Genomic DNA, 23,253 nt, shown 5'->3' on the forward strand with positions numbered 1-23,253 from the left:
CTCCTGCTGCCGCTCTGCCCTTGTGAGTTGTGAATGCTCTTAACACTAAAACCTTAAACACGGGTAGTATACTAGTAACGTGAATATTATTTAATCACAATCATTAAGCACTAAAATTGGGGCACTACACTAATTATCGATTTTCTCAACTTTTAGTATTTTTAAGTACTGTATAACTTATAATTAAATTGATTTATGAAGTGGTACCAGTCCTTTACAAGCCCAATTCAATTAATAAACAAATCATATAGCTATTCTGACGGGCCTCTCACGACCCTGCAATGTAGCTGCCTAAAAGGAGCGAAGCCCAATATTGTTAATTACTAATTTTTGCCATCCCCTTTGTCCTAACTAAGGATTATTTGTGATCTTCATAACGATTATTTGGATCTGTGGTTCACCTCCGATAAAGATGAACACATTTGTTCATCACTAACTAATTATTTATCGATTATTAAAGCCCAGGTTATACGTGAAGGCGGAATTTTAGTATGCTTAATCACAAATTCAATTAATAATCAGAGATATACTCCCTAGTACATGTTTCTTATTTGACTGGTGCAAGTTTTAATAAATTGTTTGACTTTATAAAGGACTGTAGTGAAGAAATTAGTGAAATGTGAGCTACTTATTAAATTGTTTCACTTTATGAAGGACCGAAATATTAGTTTTATAATTGTGAGTAGATAAAATTAATGGAATGTAAGGTTCACATAAAAAAATAGTAAAAGTGAAATGTACTAACATTTATCAAGACTGTCCAATAAATATGAGACATTAAATGAGGATCCAATAGTAACACATTAAATATTGCATATATTTTCATCATGAAACAATAACATGTGAATATCTTAACAATGTCGACCTCTTGAGCAATTCAAAAACACATCAATGTTATAGGTGGTGGTAGTCAGCTGGGCCATAAGGCTGAAACAGCTCTGAAACGAAGCCATTCTTTCTTTTGGGAGTAGACCCAATGTCTCTACATAATTGATCATTGTACCAAATAGGCACCCCACCAATGCAAGACCTTCCCTTGCCTGCATACCTCTTCATGTATTTCTCCCATCCTTCCATCTCCTTCTCCATATCTCTTATATTCGGCAACCCGAACTCCCCATCCAGAAAATGCGACAGCCATTTGCACCTCATTTCAAATGTGAATAAACACGACAGAGACTCCGAGTAGCCTATCACTGCCAGCTGTGGGATTCTTGGATGGATCATCTGTCTGTAGAGAGGCACAATCGAGTTTGGAGATCCAAATATGTAGTTTTGATAAGTGGGAGAAGCAAACATGTTCTTCAGCTTCTCCTTTCCCTTATATCCCGTTGCAAAGATGACCACGTCTGCATGCAACGGGAGAGCTTCTCCATCGAGGATTAGACCCTCTTTGCAGAAGGTGAAGGTTTTCGATTTTTTCATCAGAATGCTGCCATCTTCTACTCTGTCGTAGAAGTTCGGCTGCAGGAAGTGTATCTGACAAGACGAGGCTTGTCCGATGAAATTCTCCGTTGGAACCATGTCATATTTTTTAATGGGAAGTCGCCATTTAAGATAGATTTCCACCAGCTTGTTCACAACCCATCGCTAAAACAGGGGCAAAAAAGTTGACACAGGACGGAAATGAGTCACTATCATTAGCAAACATTAGCAAACGATCCACGACCAATCAAGAATTCTTGGCTGAATTCTCTGTAGCCTTCTGCAGTTCTTCCAAACGAAATCGCCTCAACTTCATCTTCTTTGCATCTAGTTGCCCTGCTTGCTCACAAGGACTAGAGTGACCTACTTTGTTTAATAAAAAAGCGGAAGAATAATTTATGTAAATAAACAAACCTTTTCTGCTTCCTGTATAGCCTGAGATTGGCATACAGCTTCCTTTTGAAACAAAAACACAACCAGCCTGCAACAAACACTAGTATAATGGCAATCAAAATTCCACCTAATATAGGTTTCTTGCTTGATCCATTTCCATGGCTTAGAGCTACTAAAGGTGCAGAAGCTGGTGAAAAATATTGTCTATTTGCCATGTTTTATCTTCTAAGTACAAGAGCTTTGAATATCAACTACTTGATCATCTTTCTCTTTTTTGCATGGAATTGCCTATTGTTGGAGTAAGAGAAAGAAGAAATGTGGTTGGTGTTGTTTGAAATGAGAGAAAAATTGGAGAAAAATGGTCAATTTACTTTGTATAGCCGGCCAACTGCATGTTAATAACTACCATTGTTATAAAATTTTGATTAGTACATACACTTAGTCCTTAATTAGTCTAGCGGCACAAAAAGCCAAAAAAAGACATGTTAATCAACATATATATTATACACAAGACACAGCATTTTATGTTGTTTTTATTGCACATAAAGATAATTGATTGACATGTCCCTTTTGCTGCAATGTGGCCATAACAAAATCTGGATTTGTTACCAAACAAAACAACAAAGAATGAAACAAAAATTTCAGAAGAAATATTTTTGGGTGTCTTTGACCAAGTTTTCAGCATTAAGTGATCATGAATTGAAAGTTACTCCCTCCGTTCCATAGTAATAAAGTCATTTTGCCATTTTGGTACGTTCCATAATAATAGAGTCATTTCCCTTTTTAGTAAAAGTCAAACACATTTTTCCACACCTACTTTACTCTCTTTTACTTTTTTCTCTTTTCATCTCTCTATCTTTTTCATTTTTTACTTTATTCTCTATTTACTTAACTCACCTAGCACAATTTTTCTTAATATTTGTGCCGAAAAGAAACGCTTCCATTACTATGGAACGGAGGGAGTACCATTTAGGAATGTCAGTCTAGCCCGAAACCCACGGGTCGACCCGAATTACCCGGTAAAATCATAGGGTTAGGGCCGAAAAATCGCAATCCATATTCAGAAGCGGGCTACACGGGCTAACCCGTTCGGATCGGCGGGTTATGCAGGCTGGCACGGTGGGTTGCGGGTTAGCCCACAGATTGAGCATTTAATATAAAAATATAATTAAAATTTTGGATTATATACTTATATGAAGTATATTTTGTAATATCAATATTAAATATAACATTGATATGAAGAATATATGGTAATTATGTCTTCTCTCTCAAATTGAAAGTTAAGGTTATATGAAAGACATGATTTCTAGTTAATTGTAGTCCGATTCATGTGTGCTATTAATTAAACGATATGTTTAGAATATCATATTCATGTGTGCTATCAATTGCTATTATTTTCTTTTTTTTATCACTTTGATAATACTTTACTATTTGTGACAATCTGCTTTTTAATAATTTAGAATATTGGATTGGATAGAAAGTAATATATAAGATTACTATTGACCCGAATAGCCCGTGGGTTAGCTCGAAATCGGAAGATTTAGTGTTACGACCAAAAATTTATAACCCGAAAAATTCACAGTCTGAATAACCCGCATCCAAATAGCCCAACAACCCGAGTGGATTGGCCCGAATCCGAGCGGGTTAGTCCAATTGACATCCCTAGTACCAGTACCATTTGTTGTGTGATTATTCAATCGCAAATTAAGACAAGATAACTACCTAATAATATGTTAATCTCTTTGGTGATATCATATTTCACTACTTAACAAGGATATATAGCAACAAGTTAACAACAAATGGATGAAGATAAGGTTTGAAAGAGCTTCCCCAATGTTCCAGCTTGATGCCATTAATTTAAGAGGTGGGGTAAAGCTCCAAAATTGATCGAACAAATGTTAGTATAGAAGTTCCTCTGCTTGTGTATATTATACGAAAAAGTAAATTTTCATGTTTCATTGTTCATTTTAATTTATATACTAGTACTACTTGATAATTGTACAACATCCTTCTTATATTTATAAGGAAGATTAGGCTTTTTCAATAAGGGCAAATTACCAAATAAATCATGAAATATGGTTAAATTTTTGTATCTCACACTTTTTTGGCGAATCACACACTGATAAGGCAGCCGATTTTATACACATGGACAAACGCAGTCTCCAACTTAATCAGACACTTCCATTTGAAAATAGAAGAACACGAAACTTAGTAATCCAATTCAATGAACCACATATATACATTTGTGGGCCTCGAACGGAGAAAACAATCTAAGATAGGTGACGTAAATATTGGTGAGGATGGTTCTGAGTCTATTGGGCTTGACCAACTAAAATTCAACTACTAATTATAATGGCTTTATGAAGTCCAAGAGCTAATTTAGCCCAATTAACGGTAAATATCATCGATTTATTACGATTGACCTCGGCAAATATAAGCATATCATTCAATCTATACATATAGGGGAGTTTTGGGAGTATTTATGAAATTACAATTTTGAACTCTAGAATGATTAGAATAAATTTAATTTTGTTAATTAATTTGTAGTATATATCTCAACCGGCAGATTGTGCACTATTTATTATTGCACATGCACATTATTATTTCAGGTATATATTATAATTAAAAGGCTCCAATTGAAAATGAATATAAAATGTCATTATTCACAAAGAATATGGAAAGCCAACAGACTCCAATTAAGCAAGAAACGCATGCACTATTATTTTGGGAATTAAAGCTAAAACTTTTAATCTACACCATCTTGGCTCTATATAAATAAATGGATTCAATATTGAAACAGAGAGTACCCAAGAACAAGCACAAGTAGATAAAGAAAAAAGATAAATGGCGAATTCTAAAGTGAGCAGAGGCAACCGAAAACAGCCATGTTTGCTCATCCCTCGACCACCGGCTTCATTCCGAAGATGATGAAGATCAATTTGTTTTCTTCCATTTGTGTGTGAATGTGCATAGCCGGATTGTAAAGGCTTCAATACTATTAGTATGTTTGTACAAGAGTTATAATACTATTCAAATACGTTGTTAGACTGCTATAGACTTGAATACTATTCAAATACTATTAAATTTTTGTAGATTATCATTTTAGTTAATCAAATTCAAATACTATAAATTTGGTCTTTTTTTTTAACATTTTTGTATTTAAACTCAATTTCTTGACACTAGAATGAAATTCTCACGAAAATTAATTAGCTTCTGCCACATGAAAAAGTGCTATAATTTCTTATATTCTTTGACATAAATGACATTTTTTAATTCTTAGTTTGCTTAGTTTCATTCAGAATGTGTAGTAATAATAGTTCGCTCTTTTTAATTATTATTTCATTTTTTATTTGTGGTCATTATTAATTTTAATGGTTAATTCTGATTTATTGTAATAAGCAACACATTTTTATTAAATTTATGGTAATTCATGTATTTTGTTCAAATAATACAAGGGAAGTTTTGAAAATATTTAAAAAAGCTGCCTAACTAAATTTAAAATTATCATCTAATTTAGTATATTTTAAAGTTAAGGGTTTATAATTTAGGTTTCAGGGATTGGGTTTTTAGTGTATAGGGTCACTATATTGCAATGAAATGAAGCTCGACTAAGAAGTGTCTCACCGGTGCAATATTATTAGTATGTTTGTACAAGAGTTGTAATACTATTCAAATACGTTGTTAGACTGTTATAGACTTCAATACTATTCAAATACTATTAAATTTTTGTAGATTATCATTTTAGTTAATCAAATTCAAATACTATAAATTTGGTCTTTTTTTTTTTTTAACATTTTTGTATTTAAACTCAATTTCTTGACACTAGAATAAAATTCTCACGAAAAATAATTAGCTTCTGCCACATGAAAAGGTGCTATAATTTCTTATATTCTTTTACATAAATGACATTTTTTAATTCTTAGTTTGCTTAGTTTCGTTCAGAATGTGTAGTAATAATAGTTCGCTCTTTTTAATTATTATTTCATTTTTTATTTGTGGTCATTATTTATTTTAATGGTTAATTCTGATTTATTGTAATAAGCAACACATTTTTATTAAATTTATGGTAATTCATGTATTTTGTTTAAATAATACAAGGGAAGTTTTGAAAATATTTACAAAAACTGCCTAACTAAATTTAAAATTATAATCTAATTGAGTATATTTTAAAGTTAAGGGTTTATGATTTAGGTTTCAGGGATTGGGTTTTTAGTGTATAGGGTCACTATATTGCAATGAAATGAAGCTCGACTAAGAAGTGTCTCACCGGTGCAATCTTAAATTATATCTTTTGATACACAATATCTTAAATTAATTTTACATTTCATATGCTACAAAGTTGGGGATTTTCAGTTTTTTGGTAGTATATTTTAGTCATTTACCAAAAAATGTTCTAATTTTTGAAATAATTTTATAAAATAATTATTATTGTTGGATATTTAGAATATATCTATGTATACATATATAAAATGGTAGTTTTGGAAAATTTTAAAATAATGTTGTTTTAATTAAAAATTAATTAAAATTATTTTTATTATTTGAAAGGTCAAATAATTATAACTCCATATATAAAAGGAGAATTAAATTTTTTTTAAACAATGTCATTTTAATTACAAATTTATATATCAATTAAAATTATTTTTATTATTTGAAAGGTAAAATAATTATAACAATGTATGATTTTAACCCATATAATAATATTATTTTTTTTATTTCAAATCAATATTTTATATTTTGAAGAAAATAAAATGGACCGTGCATAGTACGAGCGTGATACTAGTTCCATATAATAACTTAGTAAAATCCAATTCATGAACCAGCTACTTTGTGAAGTAAGAAAACAAACTAGTAATAAGATTTACACCATTAAGACTCCCAAACACAATACACACCTTACCTTAGACTTAAACTCCCTATACCCTCAGCACCTCAATTGTAATCCTGTGGACCATAAGGCTGAAACATATCTGCAAAAAAGCCCTTCTTTCTTCTGGGATTAATGCCAATGTCTCTACATATTTGATCATTATACCATATGTGCAATCCAGCAACACAACTGCTTCTGTATTTCCCGTTACCAGAGTACGTCTTCATGTACCTCTCCCACGTCTCGATGTCCTTCTCCATCTCCTTGATGCTCGGCAACTCCACCGCCTCATCAAGAAGCTGCGCCACCCATTTGCACCTCATCTCGTACGTATACAGATTCGAGAGCGATTCCGAGTAGCCTATCACCGCTAGCTGCGGAATTTTAGGATGAATTATCTGTCTGCAATATACATCACCAGGCAACTCCATTAATATGAGGCCTTTTCGGGAACTGTCTCAAAAACAGAATCGTGAGGGCTTAGTCCAAAGTAGACAGTATCATACTAATGTACCTGTAGAGACGGATGGTGGAGGTTGGAGTCTCTAGGATGTAGTTTTGGAAAGTTGGAGACGCGAAGATGCTCTTGAGCTTCTCGTCGCCTTTGTATCCCGTTGCAAAGATTACTATATCTGCTTTTACATGATGTTCTCCATCGATGATGAGGCCGTCTTCGCAGAAGCTGACATTCTGCGATTTTTTGAGAACAAGGCTGCCGTTTTCGACCTTGTCGTAGAATGTTTCAGGGAGCATTAAGATCTGGCAAGACGAGATTTCTCCGAGAAAGCTCTCTTTAGGAATCATTCCGTACTTTTTCAAGGGGAGCTTCCATCTAACGTAGCTTTCCACGAACTTGGACATCGCCCATCGCTAAGTCATCTCAATAACATTAATTAGTAACAAATGATCAAGTGTTATCCATATTTGAATTTGGATTTGATTAATTACCAGGGGTGTAAGTGAGGTGGCTAAGACGGTAGAGAGGAGTCCTTGGCCTGGTTTATGGACCATGAGCTCCATAAAGCGCGTCGCGAAGATGTAACCGTAGTGGACACCCCACGGATATGCATCCGGAAGTGCCCAATGCACCGTTCTCTGGATCATCGTGCAAGGATTTTCGGGCCCTGATCAACAAATATGATCGATACTAAGAGCATCTTCAACAAGGAAAGGTAAATGAAAGAGGTATATCATCTATTTACGTTTTCAAAAAGTGAAATATGTCATTCTAAAAAGTAATACTCCATTCCAAAGGAAAAAGGTATATAATACTATCATTTAAAAAAAAATAGTACAATATGCATTAAAAAACATAAAGTGTAATACCTTTTCAAATACCTTCCCCATTCGAGCATGAAAAACTTCCCCATTCGAGAATGATTTTTCATGAAAAGAAGACAAATATGGTTGCTATAAGATTTTACCTTTTCCATTTATTGAATGGTAAAGATACTTCTTCAAAATAGGAAAATGTATAATATCTTCTTGAGTATCTCTCCCTTTGGAGAATGATTTTTTTGAAAAAATGGTAAATGTTGTAGTTATGACTTTACCTCTTCATTTACCTTTCCCTTTGGAGATGCTCTAAGGGTGTGTTTGATACCATGAATCGATTAGACATTTAACTCCAAAATATTTTATTAGCTGTATTTTTATAATAATTTTAAATAAAATAAGTTAATGGAACATGCACTTATCAAAATAATAAATGTGAAAATGAGACATCGAGTATTTATTTGGGTAAGTACAAATTTAGAAAATATGGGAGCATAGGAATAGTAGTATTTCCAAAATTCATCACGTTTCAGATATTTGAAGGTGTACTACACACGTAGTAACACGCACACCACACACACGAAGACCCACAGATATGTGGCTTTGAATGTAAATCTTTGAAATATTAAATCTGGTTCTACTCTCAATTATTTTTATAATGTTTATGATCTTATATGGTATCATTAAATATGTAATGTTTCATTAAAAAACCATCAACTGAAAGTAAATATCAAATCTTGATTAGTTTTCACATACCAATTAATTGGTGTTAAATTTGAATGTTACAAATTTTCAAATGCAGTATACTAAAGTAGTTACCATTTGCATTGGCGCATTCGAGAGCAATGTCGGTTGCTGATTTGCTAGAGCCTATTATAGCAACTCGTTTTCCCCTGATGAAGTCTGCAGCAGCTGCATTGTCCATCCCAGAGTAGTCCATCGAATGCAACACTTTGCCTGAAAATATCTCCGGTCCAAATCCAGCTCCAAACTTTGGAATATTTGGGAAACCACTGAATCTCCCAATGCAAATTATCACAAATTCAGCTTCATACTCCTAATTAATAAGTTCAATTCATAATTAGCTCACGACATATATACTAAAAAATTTAACAAAATTTAGTACTCCTAGAAATTAAGAAATACCTTAGTGAAGTTATCTTTGGTGTGGATGACTTTGAGAATCCACTTTCCTTGACATCCAAAAGCTTTACCCGTGCCGCCCCACAAGTCCCAGGAACGAATCTGGTCATCAGATTCGCCCACGTAATTAATGCTGATCACTTTGGAGTTGAATTTTATGTATGGTAACAATCCAAAATGGTGAGCATATGATTGGAGGTAGTCCAAAACTTGAAAGTTTGTGGGGAACATGTCTTCAACCGAAGAAGGCCATGGGAAATCAGAGAACTCGAAGGTGGGCCTCACATTCTGCAGTCTGGTGGACTCAATGGTGTGGTTCCACACACCGCCGACGTGATCCTGAGCTTCGAAAACAACGGGTCTGAAGCCTCTGGCCGCCGCGTATTTGCAGGCCAGGAGGCCGCTGATTCCGGCCCCGACGATGGCAACCCTTTTCTCCATGGATAATATATAATGGTTGGTTTGAAAGAAGGATAATGCAAGTACACTATTAATGGACAAGTATAAGTTCATCTATAATTCTTGAGCACTAGAGCCTTAAATACTACTACTCCTCCTCCATACTACTCCCTCCGTCCCGGCTAAGATGACACATTTCTTAGCCGGCACGGAATTTTAGGAGTAATTGGTTAATGTGCTTAATTGAAGAGAGAAATGGTGGGTGAAAGTATTAAAATAGAGAGAAAGAAAGGTGAATATTTTAATAGGGGTGGGTAGAAGTGGTTGAGTGTATTAATTGGAGAAAGAAAGTTTCCAAAAAAGAAAATGTGTCATCTTGGTTGGGACAAACTAAAAAGGAAAACGTGTCATCTTAAGCGGGACGGAGAAAGTAGTATTATACAATTGACATTTCCATCTTCCATGATATTAAAACAAAAACAAAAAGACAAAACGTGGGGACTGTGGAAATATTACGAAACAAAAGACATGTGGAGGAAACAGAAGACATTTCAATCTTCCGATATTATGTGGGGACCGTGCATGGAAATATTACAGAACAAGACATTTCCAACTTCAATGATATAAAAAATAAAAACAAAAAAGTGGGGACTGTCCGACTGTGTAATAATTATGAACTATAGACATTTTCATCTTCCATGATATTAAGGAATAAAAATTCAGTGCTATAGATATATCCATATAGCATATAATAATCAATATGATTAGCGATGTGCAATGATAAAATAAAACAAGAACTAAATATGCAATGTTAACAAATTTTATGTTATGATTTTGCTTGCGAATTTTTGGAGTTGGAACTGGAATGCTGGAACCGGAGCAGCGGCGGCAGTGTTGAATACTCCCTTCGTCCATAAAAAATAGAGCACATTCATTAATGAAAAGTTATTAACAAATAATAACCCTACACATCATTCTCTTATTTTTTTCTCTTCTCCATCACTTTACCAATTCTACATTAAAATTCGTGCAATACACTAATTACTCTACTTTTTGTGGACGAAGGGAGTATAAGTTGATTTTCATCTGAATATCGGATTCAGAATCACCATTGCTGGTTTGGGAGAGTGAATCTCCAAAACAGCATCTAAAATTCCGCTCTTCCCTCCCAATGATATTTTACTTCCCGTTTCTATTAGGTAAGCTACATAATAAAAATGGAACCTTAGATTAAAATTATCTTAACCAAAGAAAAAGGAAATTGGATTTAATTTTGTTTATCAAGACAAAATAAAATCCCATTGGTCAAAGTCAAAATTATCCAACGAAAGAAAAAAGACATTGGATTTTATTTTTTTATCAAAGCGCTTCCCATGAGTCAATTTTCATCATGGAAATATGGAAAATTCCATATATTTCCAAATATGGAAACTAAATGGAAATATAGAAATATATGGAAAATTCTAATTAATGAATTTTTATGCATGGAAATATGGAAATATATGGAAATTTTGAGAGAAAAAAAAAAAAACCAATCACCCACCCTCACGCCAGTACCCCTCCAAACCTCCCACCCCAAACAACGGGCGTCGTGGAGCATCCGCACTGTGTAGGGCGACGCTCCTCCCCCATCATAACTAGGGGTGGAAATATGGGTATCCGTGGATACCCGACCCGAAAAAACTGGGTATCCAAACCCGAAAATCACCAAAATGTCTATCCACAACCCGCCCCGATATATTTTCGGGTACTCCAATGCCCACCCCGGGTATCCATACCCGACGTGTCGGGTACCCAAATACCCGACTCTTTACACATGTTAATAACTAATAAAAAAATTGAATTTTATATATTAATGGAAATATAGAAATATCTAAATTGACTAATGTCTTTAATGTTTCATTTATTTTGTAGTATAAAAAAAATGGATCACTTTTATTTTAAAGTATAAGATTGTTTAATACAAAATGACTAAATCTAATTTAAAATATGCATAAAATAATAAATTGGATATTCGGGTAATACCCAATATCCATTCGGGTTATCCAATACCCGATTTATCTTATATTTCAATACCCAATCTCAAACCCAATCCCATAAAATTGGATATTGGGTATCCAAAATCTAGCGGATATTGGATCGGATACGGATAAATCCAATATCTGATATCCATATTCCCAATCCTAATCATTAACACACTGCACCTCCTGTTGCAGCTCCCTCCTCATGAGTTGTGAATGCTCTTAACACTAAAACCTTAAACACGGGATAGTATACTAGTCACGTGCACGGAATATTATTTACTCACAATCATTAAGCACTAAAATTGGGGCACTACACTAATTATCGATTTTCTCAATTATTATTGTTTTTAAGTGTAACTTATAATTAAATTGATTTATGAATAGGTACAGTCATTTACAAGCCTAATTTATATTGTTTGATGGTTGAATTTATAAACAAATCACCTATTCTGACGGGCCACTCACGAGTCACGACCCAATGTAGCTGCCTAAGGAGCAAAGCCCAATATTGTTAATATTTTTGCCATCCCCTTTCTCTAACTAAGGATTATTTGTGATCTTCATAATGATTATTTGGACTTATTTGTGATATTTTCCTAATTAACAATGATATGTGGATCACCTCCGATAAAGACATTTGTTCAGGGGTGCATTAAAATAACAACACTTTTAAAATAGCAATATGACATCACGCTAGACTGCAATATTATATATGCTAGACTGCAATAGTATAAACGCTAGACAACAATCTACAACAATCTATAGATTGCAGTCTAGCATATTGGATATTGCAGTCCGCATCACCTTGCAGTCTAGAGTATTGGATATTGCAGTCCGCGTAAATTTACTCTTGCGAATTTTTTATGATTGCCATATGACAGCTTATTATTCGTCCACGTGTACAAATGATTAGCTAAGAATGATGGTATAGTGTTATTTTAAGAGGTGTTGTCATTTTAACACATCCCTATTTGTTCATCATTAACTAATTATTTATCGATTATTAGACCATCTCCAACTATTTACATCAAACTCAAACCTATTTTTGAGTATACGTCACACCAAAAAATAGTTTTACTCCAACCATTTATACCAACTATTTACATCAAACTCAAACTTATTTTTGAGTATACGTCACACCAAAAAATAGTTTTACTCCAACCATTTATACTAAATTCAAAATCTACACCATATTTAAGTTTTTGTCTCACAAAATTTTTATAATAACACCATATTTGATGTTGTTTCACAAAAAACACCAAAAGTACATGTTAAACGTGAAGGCGGATCACCAAAATTTTAGTGACGCTTAATCACAAAATCAATTAATAATCAGAGATATACTCCCTCCAATACTAGTAGATGTTTCATATTTGACCGGTGAAGTTTACATAAATTAATTGACTTTATAAAGGGCTGTGGGAAAAAAATTAGTGAAATGCGAGTCCTACTTATTATATTGCTTAACTTTATGAAGGACCGGAATATTAGTTTTATAATTGTGAGTAGATAAACTTAATGGAATGTAAGATTCATATAAAAAAGAGTAAAGACCAAAATTGATCCTGAACATATGACTATTTTATGTTTTTGGTCCTAAACATTATCTTTTGGATTTTTTGGTCCTGCACATATGGAAATTTGATAATTTTGGTCCCCCGTCAACATTTACGTTAAAAACTAACGGTCAATGAGTTTAATCCCGATTTTGACCAAATTAAACTTTTAATTTTGATTTTTTACTCCTTGATTATTTTTATAAATAATTATTTCTCCCTAATTGAAGTCACCATCTATTCATCTAAGCCTTCATCATCATCATAATTATTTCCGCTCCTTCGAATGCAAGCTCATCAAGACCTGAATCCATCTCATCCACGACTGCGGCGCCGCTCACCACCGCGATGATTACCAGCCGGAGTGCCAAGGCGACATCCTCGGCGTCCTCGACAACATTCTCCGATTAGGTTTAGAAGTGGAGTGGGATGAGGATGAAGACGAAGATCTTTATTTCTCAAGCTGCAAATCTTGCAACGGATTATGAGGTTTCAATTCCTCCGATTCGAGGAAGCAATTCATCTGTTTCTCACCAAAGGCAATCATCCGCCAGCAAAGCCCTCACAAAATTGCGATCCTCACCATTCTCTCCTTGTTTGTATGCTTATTGATTGCGCTCTCCGTCACCTTCATCGTGCTCCGCTCAAAGAGAAGAGACGCAGAGGAAGATCCAACCATCATTTTCCTCCACCGCCACCGCTCCGCCAGTCTACTCCCGCCGGTATTCACCTAAGATGATAATTAGGGAATTAATTAGGGAGGAAAAAATCAGAATTAAAAGTTTAATTTGGTCAAAATCGAGATTAAACCCGTTGACCATTAGTTTTTAACAGAAATGTTGACGGAGGACCAAAATGATCAAATTTCCATGTGCCGGACCAAAAAACCCAAAAGATAATGTTTAAAACTAAAAACGTAAAATGGTCATATGTTCAGTACCAATTTTGGCCTTTACTCTATAAAAAAATAGTAAAAGTCAAACGTAATATTTATCGAAACCGTCCAAAATAAATATACATTTAATGCGGACCGAATGGGTAACAGATTAAATATTTACATTGGCATATTTAACTATAATTTCATCATAGAACAACGAATGTGTAAATATCTTAACAATGTCAACCTGCAATTCAAAAACACATCAATGTTATAGGTGGTGGTAGTCAGCTGGGCCATAAGGCTGAAACAGCTCTGAAACGAAGCCATTCTTTCTTTTGGGAGTAGACCCAATGTCTCTACATAATTGATCATTGTACCAAATAGGCACCCCACCAATGCAAGACCTTCCCTTGCCTGCATACCTCTTCATGTATTTCTCCCATCCTTCCATCTCCTTCTCCATATCTCTTATATTCGGCAACCCGAACTCCCCATCCAGAAAATGCGACAGCCATTTGCACCTCATTTCAAATGTGAATAAACACGACAGAGACTCCGAGTAGCCTATCACTGCCAGCTGTGGGATTCTTGGATGGATCATCTGTCTGTAGAGAGGCACAATCGAGTTTGGAGATCCAAATATGTAGTTTTGATAAGTGGGAGAAGCAAACATGTTCTTCAGCTTCTCCTTTCCCTTATATCCCGTTGCAAAGATGACCACGTCTGCATGCAACGGGAGAGCTTCTCCATCGAGGATTAGACCCTCTTTGCAGAAGGTGAAGGTTTTCGATTTTTTCATCAGAATGCTGCCATCTTCTACTCTGTCGTAGAAGTTCGGCTGCAGGAAGTGTATCTGACAAGACGAGGCTTGTCCGATGAAATTCTCCGTTGGAACCATGTCATATTTTTTAATGGGAAGTCGCCATTTAAGATAGATTTCCACCAGCTTGTTCACAACCCATCGCTAAAACAGGGAAAAAAAGTTGACACAGGACGGAAATGAGTCACTCATCCCCTTAAAAAAACTGTATAAAGGGGAGGATTGGATTATCCATTCAAATATAGAGGAGTCGGGATCATCAATTTATCGATTACCAGGGGAGTGAGCAAGATTGTGGCGGCGGTGAAGAAAAAGCCCTGGCCGGGCTTGTGAAGCATGAGCTCAGCAAAGCGAGTGAAGAACAAAAAGCTGAAGCTTAGCCCCCATGGCTGGGCGTCGTGGGGTATCATCCAATGGATTCTTCTTTGTACCATTGTGCAAGGATTATCTCTTCCTGCAATGCTCAAATTCAGAATAATCCTTTTCAAAATTCAAAAATAGAATGCTTACCATTTAGATTGGCGCACTCGTATGCAATGTCAACTGCTGATTTCCCAGAACCTATAATGACGATACGTTTCCCCTTGATGAGTTGAGCAGCAGCAGCATTCTCCATTTTGGCGAGATCCATGGAGTGCATTACTTTGCCAGAAAACGCATCGCTCCCATATCCCGGAGCAAAGTCCGGGATATTTGGAAGACCGCTGAATTTCCCAATGCACAGAACCAAGAACTCTGCTTCATACTCCTGCATTCATATGTTTATGATAAAACAGAAAAATTCAAAAAAAACAGACTTGTGTTTTATGATACTAATACCTTGATGGAGTCATGATGATCTCCTGAGTGGGAAACTCTGAGAATCCATTTCCCTTTGGATGCAAAGGCTTTGCCATCTCCACCCCAGCAATTCATCTCTTCTTTAGACCCTCCCACGTAATCAACATCGATTACTTTGGTATTGAATTTGACGTAGTGCAACAGCTGGAATTTGTGGGCGTAGGATTGGAGATATTCGACGAGTTGGGTGTTGTGGGGGCGCAGTTCTTGGACAGAAGAAGGCCAGGGGAAGTCTGAAAATTCATACAACTGCTTAGGAACTTGAAGGGTGGTGGACTCCAGAGTGTGATTCCACAGCCCGCCAACCTTGTCTTGCTCTTCCAAGACCACCGGAGTGAAGCCTTTCGCGGCCGCGTATTTGCAGGCGAGGAGGCCGCTGATTCCGGCGCCCACGATGGCTACTCGTTTCTCATCCATACCTGATTACTGGATAAGATGGAAGCGCTTATCTACACAATTCTACACGTGTATCATTGTTACTGGAACTCAAACACACCAAATGCCAACACCAAACACAATCTTGTGCTAATGATTTCGATTTTCGAATTTTGTAGCAATTTGGCGGCCTCGTGAAGATATTCTCATCAATAAAATACAAATTTCAGCTCGACCACCTATATATCTTACATTGTTGAAAATATTACATACTCCTATATTTTATCTGGAACTTATCTTGCATATGTAATGATTTTTTTTACTATCTTATTTTTATATATATATGTAATGATTTTGAAAATTTTATTGCAGATTGTTGATAATTAGGACTTTGTTAAATCAAATTCATCTGTTATAATTAAGGAGGCTCAAAATTTGGATTAATATAAAACTAAATTATTAACAATTTGTGCTTCGCAAATGTGTTAAACAAGTACTCGAAAATAAAACCTTTGCAAAAAACAACATTATATGTATAAGCTATTTTTTGATCGAATTATTCAGCATTGGATAATGGTTCTATCTTCTAATTCTCACATTAATTATTTGTATGATTAATTCCTATAACAGTTATTGTGTATCAATCAATAAAAACATTTCATTTAATTTCTGATCTTTTCATTTTGTTAGTTTGATTTCCCACTCTTATCGTTTTTTGTCTTAATTTCCTCTTGATTTCATCTGGCCTCATTTCAACACTCATATACTCCCTCCGTCCGCGAATAGGAGTCCCGATTCACTTTTACCATAAATTGTAATAAGGTCCTCCCACCTTCCACTAATATATACAAGTGGGACTCATTCCACTAACTTTTTTCCACCCATTTTTTCTTAAAACCTGTGCCGCCCATAAATGAGACTCCTAATGACGGACGGAGGAAGTATTCAATTAGATAATTGGACTCTAGCCATTGAGGTGTTTAATGGATTGTTTAGGTATTAGTTTCAATTCATATTCAGGAGCTATTTCAATTTGTCATTGGTAATTCGGATTCATATAAAGGAGCTACTTTTATTCATCATTTTGATAGTTTTGGCTCATACTATAAATAAGCTTCTTCATTTAAATTTTGGATCATATCAAACGAGCTTATATATTTTTCTTTGATGTTTTGACTTGTACCAAATTAGATAATTTCTCCTCGTGTCTAGGAGCTAAGTTGGGCAATTTTGCTAGTGCCTAAATAAGAGTTAATCTATAATTTTAGTATCAATAAGTTGATCATTGGTAATTTAACCTCGTATAATGATAGTAATAGTTTTATATTTGAGTTTTATAAAGACCTAAAGGGTGTTGGGTCTTGTTAAAATCCCAATTTATATTTTTTGATGGTTGAATTTAATAAACAACTCATATTGCTATTCTGACGGGCCATTCACGAAGCCTATAGAGCGAAGCCCAATATTATTAGTTAATTTCTGCCATCCCATTGTCCTAACTAAGAGTATCCGCAATGGTCGGCTAGCGACCGGCTAGCCGATTCATCGCGCTAGCCGATCGGCTAGCCAAACCATTGCGACCGGCCAGCGCGAAATCGGCGAGCGCATCGGCGTGGGCTGGCCGATCGCTCGTCGCTAGCCGATCCGCTGGCCGATCGGCTAGCCGCCATTGCAGGGGCCCGATCGGCTAGCGATCGGCCAGCGGTGTTTTCCGATTTTTTTTTTTTTTAAAACCTATATAAACGCGATTTTCGTTTCATTTTCATTTGCACCACTTGTTTTAACGAGTTTTCTCTCTCTCTAACTTTCTGTACAAGAGCATTATCGAGCGGCGATGGATCACAACAATGAGTCCAGCCCAGCGACGAGTGGATCTCAGACTCCCACGGTACCTGTGGGATCTGGATGGGGGCAGATGGGCCCGGGGTTTAACATCCCTTGGAATCAGATGATGGGGATGATGGCTGGTGCGCCGGGGGGGGGGGGCGATGGGGGGGAACAGGGGGGTATGCCGGGCGGCGGGCAGTCAGCGCCCGGGTGGGGGGGTATGCCCCAGATGCAGCAGCAGATGATGCTGCAGCAGATGATGGAGATGATGTGGCAGGGGGGGATGCCGCACAGTATGCATCCCGGGATGCCGGGGGGGCTGCAGGGGTCACCAGGAGGGGACGCGGTATATCGGCCCTCGCTTGATTTCTTGACGGCTTTGTCTCACACGTCGACCCCGGTGGAGACGCAGTTCTCTGGCGATGACCTTCTGTCATTGCATGATATGGGGATCGATCTCGGGGACGATGATATTCCCGTTCGAGCGACGCCGGCCGCGCCGAGGAAGAAGACGAGGGGGAAGGGGAAGGGCAAGGCGGTCGGCGAGTCATCGCAGCCCACTGCCACCGGCCGGAGGAAGTGGACGGAGGATGAGTACGCCGCGGTGGCCAAGGGGTGGTTGGAGGTGTGCGACGATCCACTGGTTGCGAACAACCAGCGGGTCGTCAACATGTGGGCGAAGATCAGTGCTGCCTATAAGAGGCACTGCCCGCACGGGAAGGACTTCAGCAACGAGGAGGTCCGGAAGGGGTGGGAGCGCACCAGGGCCGCAGTGGGCCGTTTTGCGAATTTGTACGCCAACGCCCTCCGTCAGCTCAAAAGTGGGCAGACTGAGGACGACGCCCGGAGGATAGCCGCGAGTCAGTTCCCCTTGGAGGGGAAGTATAAGGAGTTCACCTTCTGGGAGTGCTTCTTGTTGCTGAAGGACTCGGAGAAGTTCCGGGCGGGGTGCGACGCTGGGTGGCCGAAGAAGCAGCGACTGAACTATAGCGGCGACTACAGCGGCAGCAGCGGCGGATCCCACGACCTCCCCCGGATGCTGAGGAGTTTCCATCCCCTCCTTCATTTACTGGTCGCCCCCGCCCGGTTGGACAGAAGCGGGCGCAGCGGGCTGCGAGGGGCGGATCCCCCCTATCGCTCCGCGAGGTCCAGTCCTCCGCCCTCCCAGCCGCCCCACTCGAGTACGCTCTCCATTCGCGTAACCAAACGCGGGCTCAGATGTTACAGGTCTTCCGAGAGTGGAAGAACGCCACTGACCCCACGGAGAAGAGGTTTCTTTACGAGATGCTCGAGAGCATGCGTGCTGATTTAGAGATGGCGAGGTCACGGCTGGGGGGTTTCGACGTGGGCTCAGATACCACGGGTGGCGGCAGCGGCGGCGGAGACGGCGGCGGCGACGAGGAGGGCGACGGCGACGGCGATGAGGAGTAGAGAGTGGCGGGGCTCGGGTGTTGAAGCCCTTTTTTTTAAAAAAAAATCATGTACTTTTTTTTTAAAATCTTTGTACTTTTTTTTTAATGGAATGGATTATTTTTTCCGTATATGTGTCGTAAATTTAATTCCGTATATCGCAATTTTAATTCCGTAAATGTAGTATATTTTGAATTGTTTTTATTGCGGCTGGCCTATGGCTGGCCTAAATCTGACGTGGCAGGTGGTTTTTTTAGTGTTGCTGACGTGGCAGAGGAGAGCATGACTGGCCTATGACTGGCCTATGGCTGGCCTATTAACCATTGCGGATGCTCTAAGGATGTCTTTCTAGCGATTATTTGGATTTGTGGTAATTTTCCTATCTAACACTTACTCAATGAATACATTTGTGGATCACTAACTAACTTATTTGTCGATTATTAAACCGCGCCATATATGTGAAGGTCGTCTACATTTTAGTGACTTCATCACAAAATTAATTAGTAATAAGAGAAATAACACTTATACCCTCCATCCAATTTTTTAAAGATTTCTCGGCTAAAATAAGTCATTTTCCTTTATTAGAAAAAAAATAATTTTGTCTCTTTTTTAGTTTTATCTTCACTCATCTACTTTTTTTTTTCTTTCGTACTTTACTCTCTCCACTTAACTCTGGTAAATATCAATTTCATAAATCCCGTACTTAAAATAAGTGCCTCACTTATGATGGACGGAGATAGCCTGAATATTTTCATTGACATATTTTTACTTTACATTTGCAACACAAAACAAGTACGGTAATATGTGAATATGTCAACATTGTAAACCTCTCAAGCATAACATAAACACATCAAAGCAACACAAGCTGTTGATCAGAATTTATTTCAATTTGGTTGTTCTTTATTGTTTTTTTTTTCTGATACTACTTTATTTCATTAATCAAACTATGTACTACATGATAGCATTAAGGAGATCAAATATAAGAAGCTAATGCATGTTTGTTTGATAAAAAAGATAAATAACCAAAACATGATTTAATAAAAAAAACACCAGGACTATATTGAAAAAAGTGTGGTACTACCAATTAAGTGGACTACATTATTGTTATTATAGGTGGTGGTAGTCGGCTGGGCCATAAGGCTGAAACATCTCAGAAAAGAAGCCATTCTTTCTTTTGGGAGTAGACCCAATGTCTCTGCATATTTGATCATTGTACCAAATAGGCACCCCACCAATGCAAGACCTTCTAAAATTCTCATTGCCTGCATACCTCTTCATGTATTTCTCCCACCCCTCAATCTCCTCCTCCATATCTCTTATATTCGGCAACGCGAACCCCCCGTCAAGAAAATGCGACAGCCATTTGCACCTCATTTCGAACGTGAATATATTCGACAGCGACTCTGAGTAGCCTATCACCGCGAGCTGCGGGATTCTTGGATGGATCATCTGCCTGTAGAGAGGGACAATGGAGTCCGGAGATCCAAATATGTAATTTTGATAAGTGGGAGAAGCGAACATGTTCTTCAGCTTCTCCTCACCCTTATATCCCGTTGCAAGGATGACCACGTCTGCTTGCAACGGGACACTTTCTCCGTCGAGGATCACACCCTCTTCGCAGAAGGTGAAGTTTTTCGATTTTTTCATCAGAATGCTACCGTCTTCTACTCTGTCGTAGAAGTTAGGCTGCAGGAAGAGGATCTGACACGACGAGGCTTCTCCCACGAAGCTTTCCGTTGGAACCATGTCATATTTTTGAATGGGAAGTCGCCATTTGAGATAGATTTCCACCAGCTTGTTCACAAACCATCGCTGAAACATGAAAAGAAGTTGAAACATGATACATTTCTCCAACTGAATTTATAAGAAAAATATAGTATTGAAAAGAAGTTGAAACATGATACATTTCTCCAACTGAATTTATAAGAAAAATATAGTATTGGAAAGAAGTTGAAACATGATACATTTCTCCAACTGAATTTATAAGAAAAATATAGTATTGAAAAGAAGTTGAAACATGATACATTTCTCCAACTGAATTTATAAGAAAAATATAGTATTGGAAAGAAGTTGAAACATGATACATTTCTCCAACTGAATTTATAAGAAAAATATAGTATTACCAGCGGAGTGAGCATGACTGCAGCTACGGCGAACAAAAAGCTCTGGCCGGGCTTGTGGACCATGAGCTCAGCGAAGCGAGTGAAGCACAGAAAGCCGAAACTTAGCCCCCATGGCTGCGCGTCGTGGGGTACCTGTTGACAAATGAAAGAAAAATAAACATAACAATATCTCACATCTGTGTAAAAGAGAACTGAAACCACTGTATCAGTACCATCCAATGGATTCTTCTTTGGACCATTGTGCAAGGGTTATCTCTTCCTGCAAATCAACCATAAGCTCAAATTTAACAAATCTTTGAAAAATAGAATTAATGCTTACCATTTAGATTGGCGCATTCGTATGCAATGTCAACTGCTGATTTCCCAGAACCTATAATGACAACTCGTTTTCCTTTGATGAATTGAGCAGCAGCAGCATTCTCCATGTTGGCGAAATCCATGGAATGCATTACTTTGCCGGAAAACGCATCGCTCCCATATCCCGGAGCAAACTCCGGGATATTTGGAAGACCGCTGAATCTCCCGATGCACAGAACCAAGAACTCTGCTTCATACTCCTGCATTCATCATATATTTATCACGTTGAAGTTCAAACCATCCCACATCGGAAAATTAAAAAAAAATGTGCAAGCAATATATAAGTGCAACTCATACTCCATTAGTATACGGCCTTTTGAAGAGTGTCTAAAAAACAAAACTGTTACAGCTTTGCTGAAAACGGAAAATATCATACTAATATGAGTTTGGGATCGGAAAAGAGTATACTTTGATACCTTGATGGAGTCATCTCCGGCGTGGGAAAGTCTGAGAATCCATTTCCCTTTGGATCCAAAGGCCTTTCGATCTCCACCCCAGCAATTCATCTCATCTTCAGACTCTCCCACATAGTCAACATCGATTACTTTGCTCTTAAACTTGACGTAGTGCAACAGCTGGAATTTGTGGGCGTAGGATTGGAGATATTCGGTGAGTTGGGTGTTGTGGGGAAGCAATTCTTGGACAGAAGAAGGCCAGGGGAAGTCTGAAAATTCATATAGCTGCTTAGGAACTTGAAGGGTGGTGGACTCCAATGTGTGATTCCACAGCCCACCAACCTTGTCTTGCTCTTCGAAGACCACCGGAGTGAAGCCCTTCGCGGCCGCGTATTTGCAGGCGAGGAGGCCGCTGATTCCGGCACCAACGATGGCTACTCGTTTCTTCATTATTGGATGAGATGGAGCTTCAAGCGGTAATCTATCTAGCTACACAATTGTACACATTTATCTTAGTTATAACTTACAAAGTGCTAGAAAACAAAAAAATGACACCACCAAACTCAATCTTCTACGACTACTCTAATGATTTCGAGATTTGTAGCAATGCATCTACACCGCATAAGTAGATAGTAGTTGGAAGCCTCGTGAAGATATTTCGCCAGCTATGATGGGCTTCATCCAACAAAAGATGTCACACTTGTGGGACTCTATAAGATTTTAGAATGTCTTATTTTGTGTGTTAGATATAATAAAAAAATATAATATTTATATTATTATTATGAGAGATGGCTTTTTCTAAAAATGAAAATGTGGCATTTTTAATGAGACAAATTAAAAGAGAAAGTGAGACATCTTTTATAAGACGGGAGAGTACATGTTATTAATTCAACAAGCAGATCACATCTACGTACTTACGTGCACACATAAATACGGAGTACTTCTCAAGTTTGATTGCATGGATGGGAATATTTGGTTTAGCATAGAACTTTAACTCTACAATCAGTAAATTAAGAAAAAAATAGAAAAAAAAAATTAAAGTATGATTAGACGATAATGAGTCTCGCCTCTTTAGAAAAAAGTTTTTCCAAAATTAAAAGTTCCTTTTAAGAACAGATTAAACGAAAATTTTCATACATTTAGG

At 37.4% G+C, this 23,253-nt stretch overlaps 3 protein-coding genes across 4 annotated transcripts; all 3 read right to left on the reverse strand.

Moving 5' to 3' along the window:
• Window positions 1-847: 847 nt before the first annotated feature.
• LOC125187770 (putative flavin-containing monooxygenase 1) lies at window positions 848-9,621 on the reverse strand. Of its 2 annotated transcripts, XM_048084401.2 has the most exons (5): window positions 9,107-9,621; window positions 8,780-9,017; window positions 7,634-7,809; window positions 7,200-7,555; window positions 6,579-7,087 (listed from the first exon to the last, which is right to left on the reverse strand). In XM_048084401.2, the coding sequence occupies exons 1-5, from the start codon at window positions 9,614-9,616 to the stop codon at window positions 6,748-6,750; spliced, it is 1,620 nt and encodes a 539-aa protein (XP_047940358.2). In that variant the 5' UTR covers window positions 9,617-9,621; the 3' UTR covers window positions 6,579-6,747. The 2 variants fall into 2 exon arrangements, with proteins under 2 accessions (XP_088913987.1, XP_047940358.2); XM_089057861.1 differs by lacking the exons at window positions 6,579-7,087; window positions 7,200-7,555 and adding an exon at window positions 848-1,590 and having other exon boundaries at window positions 9,107-9,609.
• Window positions 9,622-14,050: 4,429 nt separating this feature from the next.
• On the reverse strand, window positions 14,051-16,239 carry LOC125189272 (putative flavin-containing monooxygenase 1). Its single transcript, XM_048086565.2, has 4 exons — window positions 15,602-16,239; window positions 15,293-15,530; window positions 15,058-15,236; window positions 14,051-14,926 (listed from the first exon to the last, which is right to left on the reverse strand). The coding sequence occupies exons 1-4, from the start codon at window positions 16,037-16,039 to the stop codon at window positions 14,231-14,233; spliced, it is 1,551 nt and encodes a 516-aa protein (XP_047942522.2). The 5' UTR covers window positions 16,040-16,239; the 3' UTR covers window positions 14,051-14,230.
• Window positions 16,240-20,214: 3,975 nt separating this feature from the next.
• Window positions 20,215-22,691, reverse strand: LOC125189273 (putative flavin-containing monooxygenase 1). The gene is made up of 5 exons (XM_089058118.1): window positions 22,131-22,691; window positions 21,677-21,914; window positions 21,570-21,616; window positions 21,358-21,489; window positions 20,215-21,046 (listed from the first exon to the last, which is right to left on the reverse strand). Exons 1-5 carry the CDS (start codon window positions 22,557-22,559, stop codon window positions 20,342-20,344), a joined length of 1,551 nt encoding a protein of 516 aa, XP_088914244.1. The 5' UTR covers window positions 22,560-22,691; the 3' UTR covers window positions 20,215-20,341.
• Window positions 22,692-23,253: the final 562 nt, after the last annotated feature.

The sequence above is a fragment of the Salvia hispanica genome, chromosome 5 (assembly GCF_029641045.1).
Source record: "Salvia hispanica isolate PSC_SH4W2 chromosome 5, Shi_PSC_v1, whole genome shotgun sequence".
In the NCBI taxonomy this organism is placed as follows: domain Eukaryota; kingdom Viridiplantae; phylum Streptophyta; class Magnoliopsida; order Lamiales; family Lamiaceae; genus Salvia; species Salvia hispanica.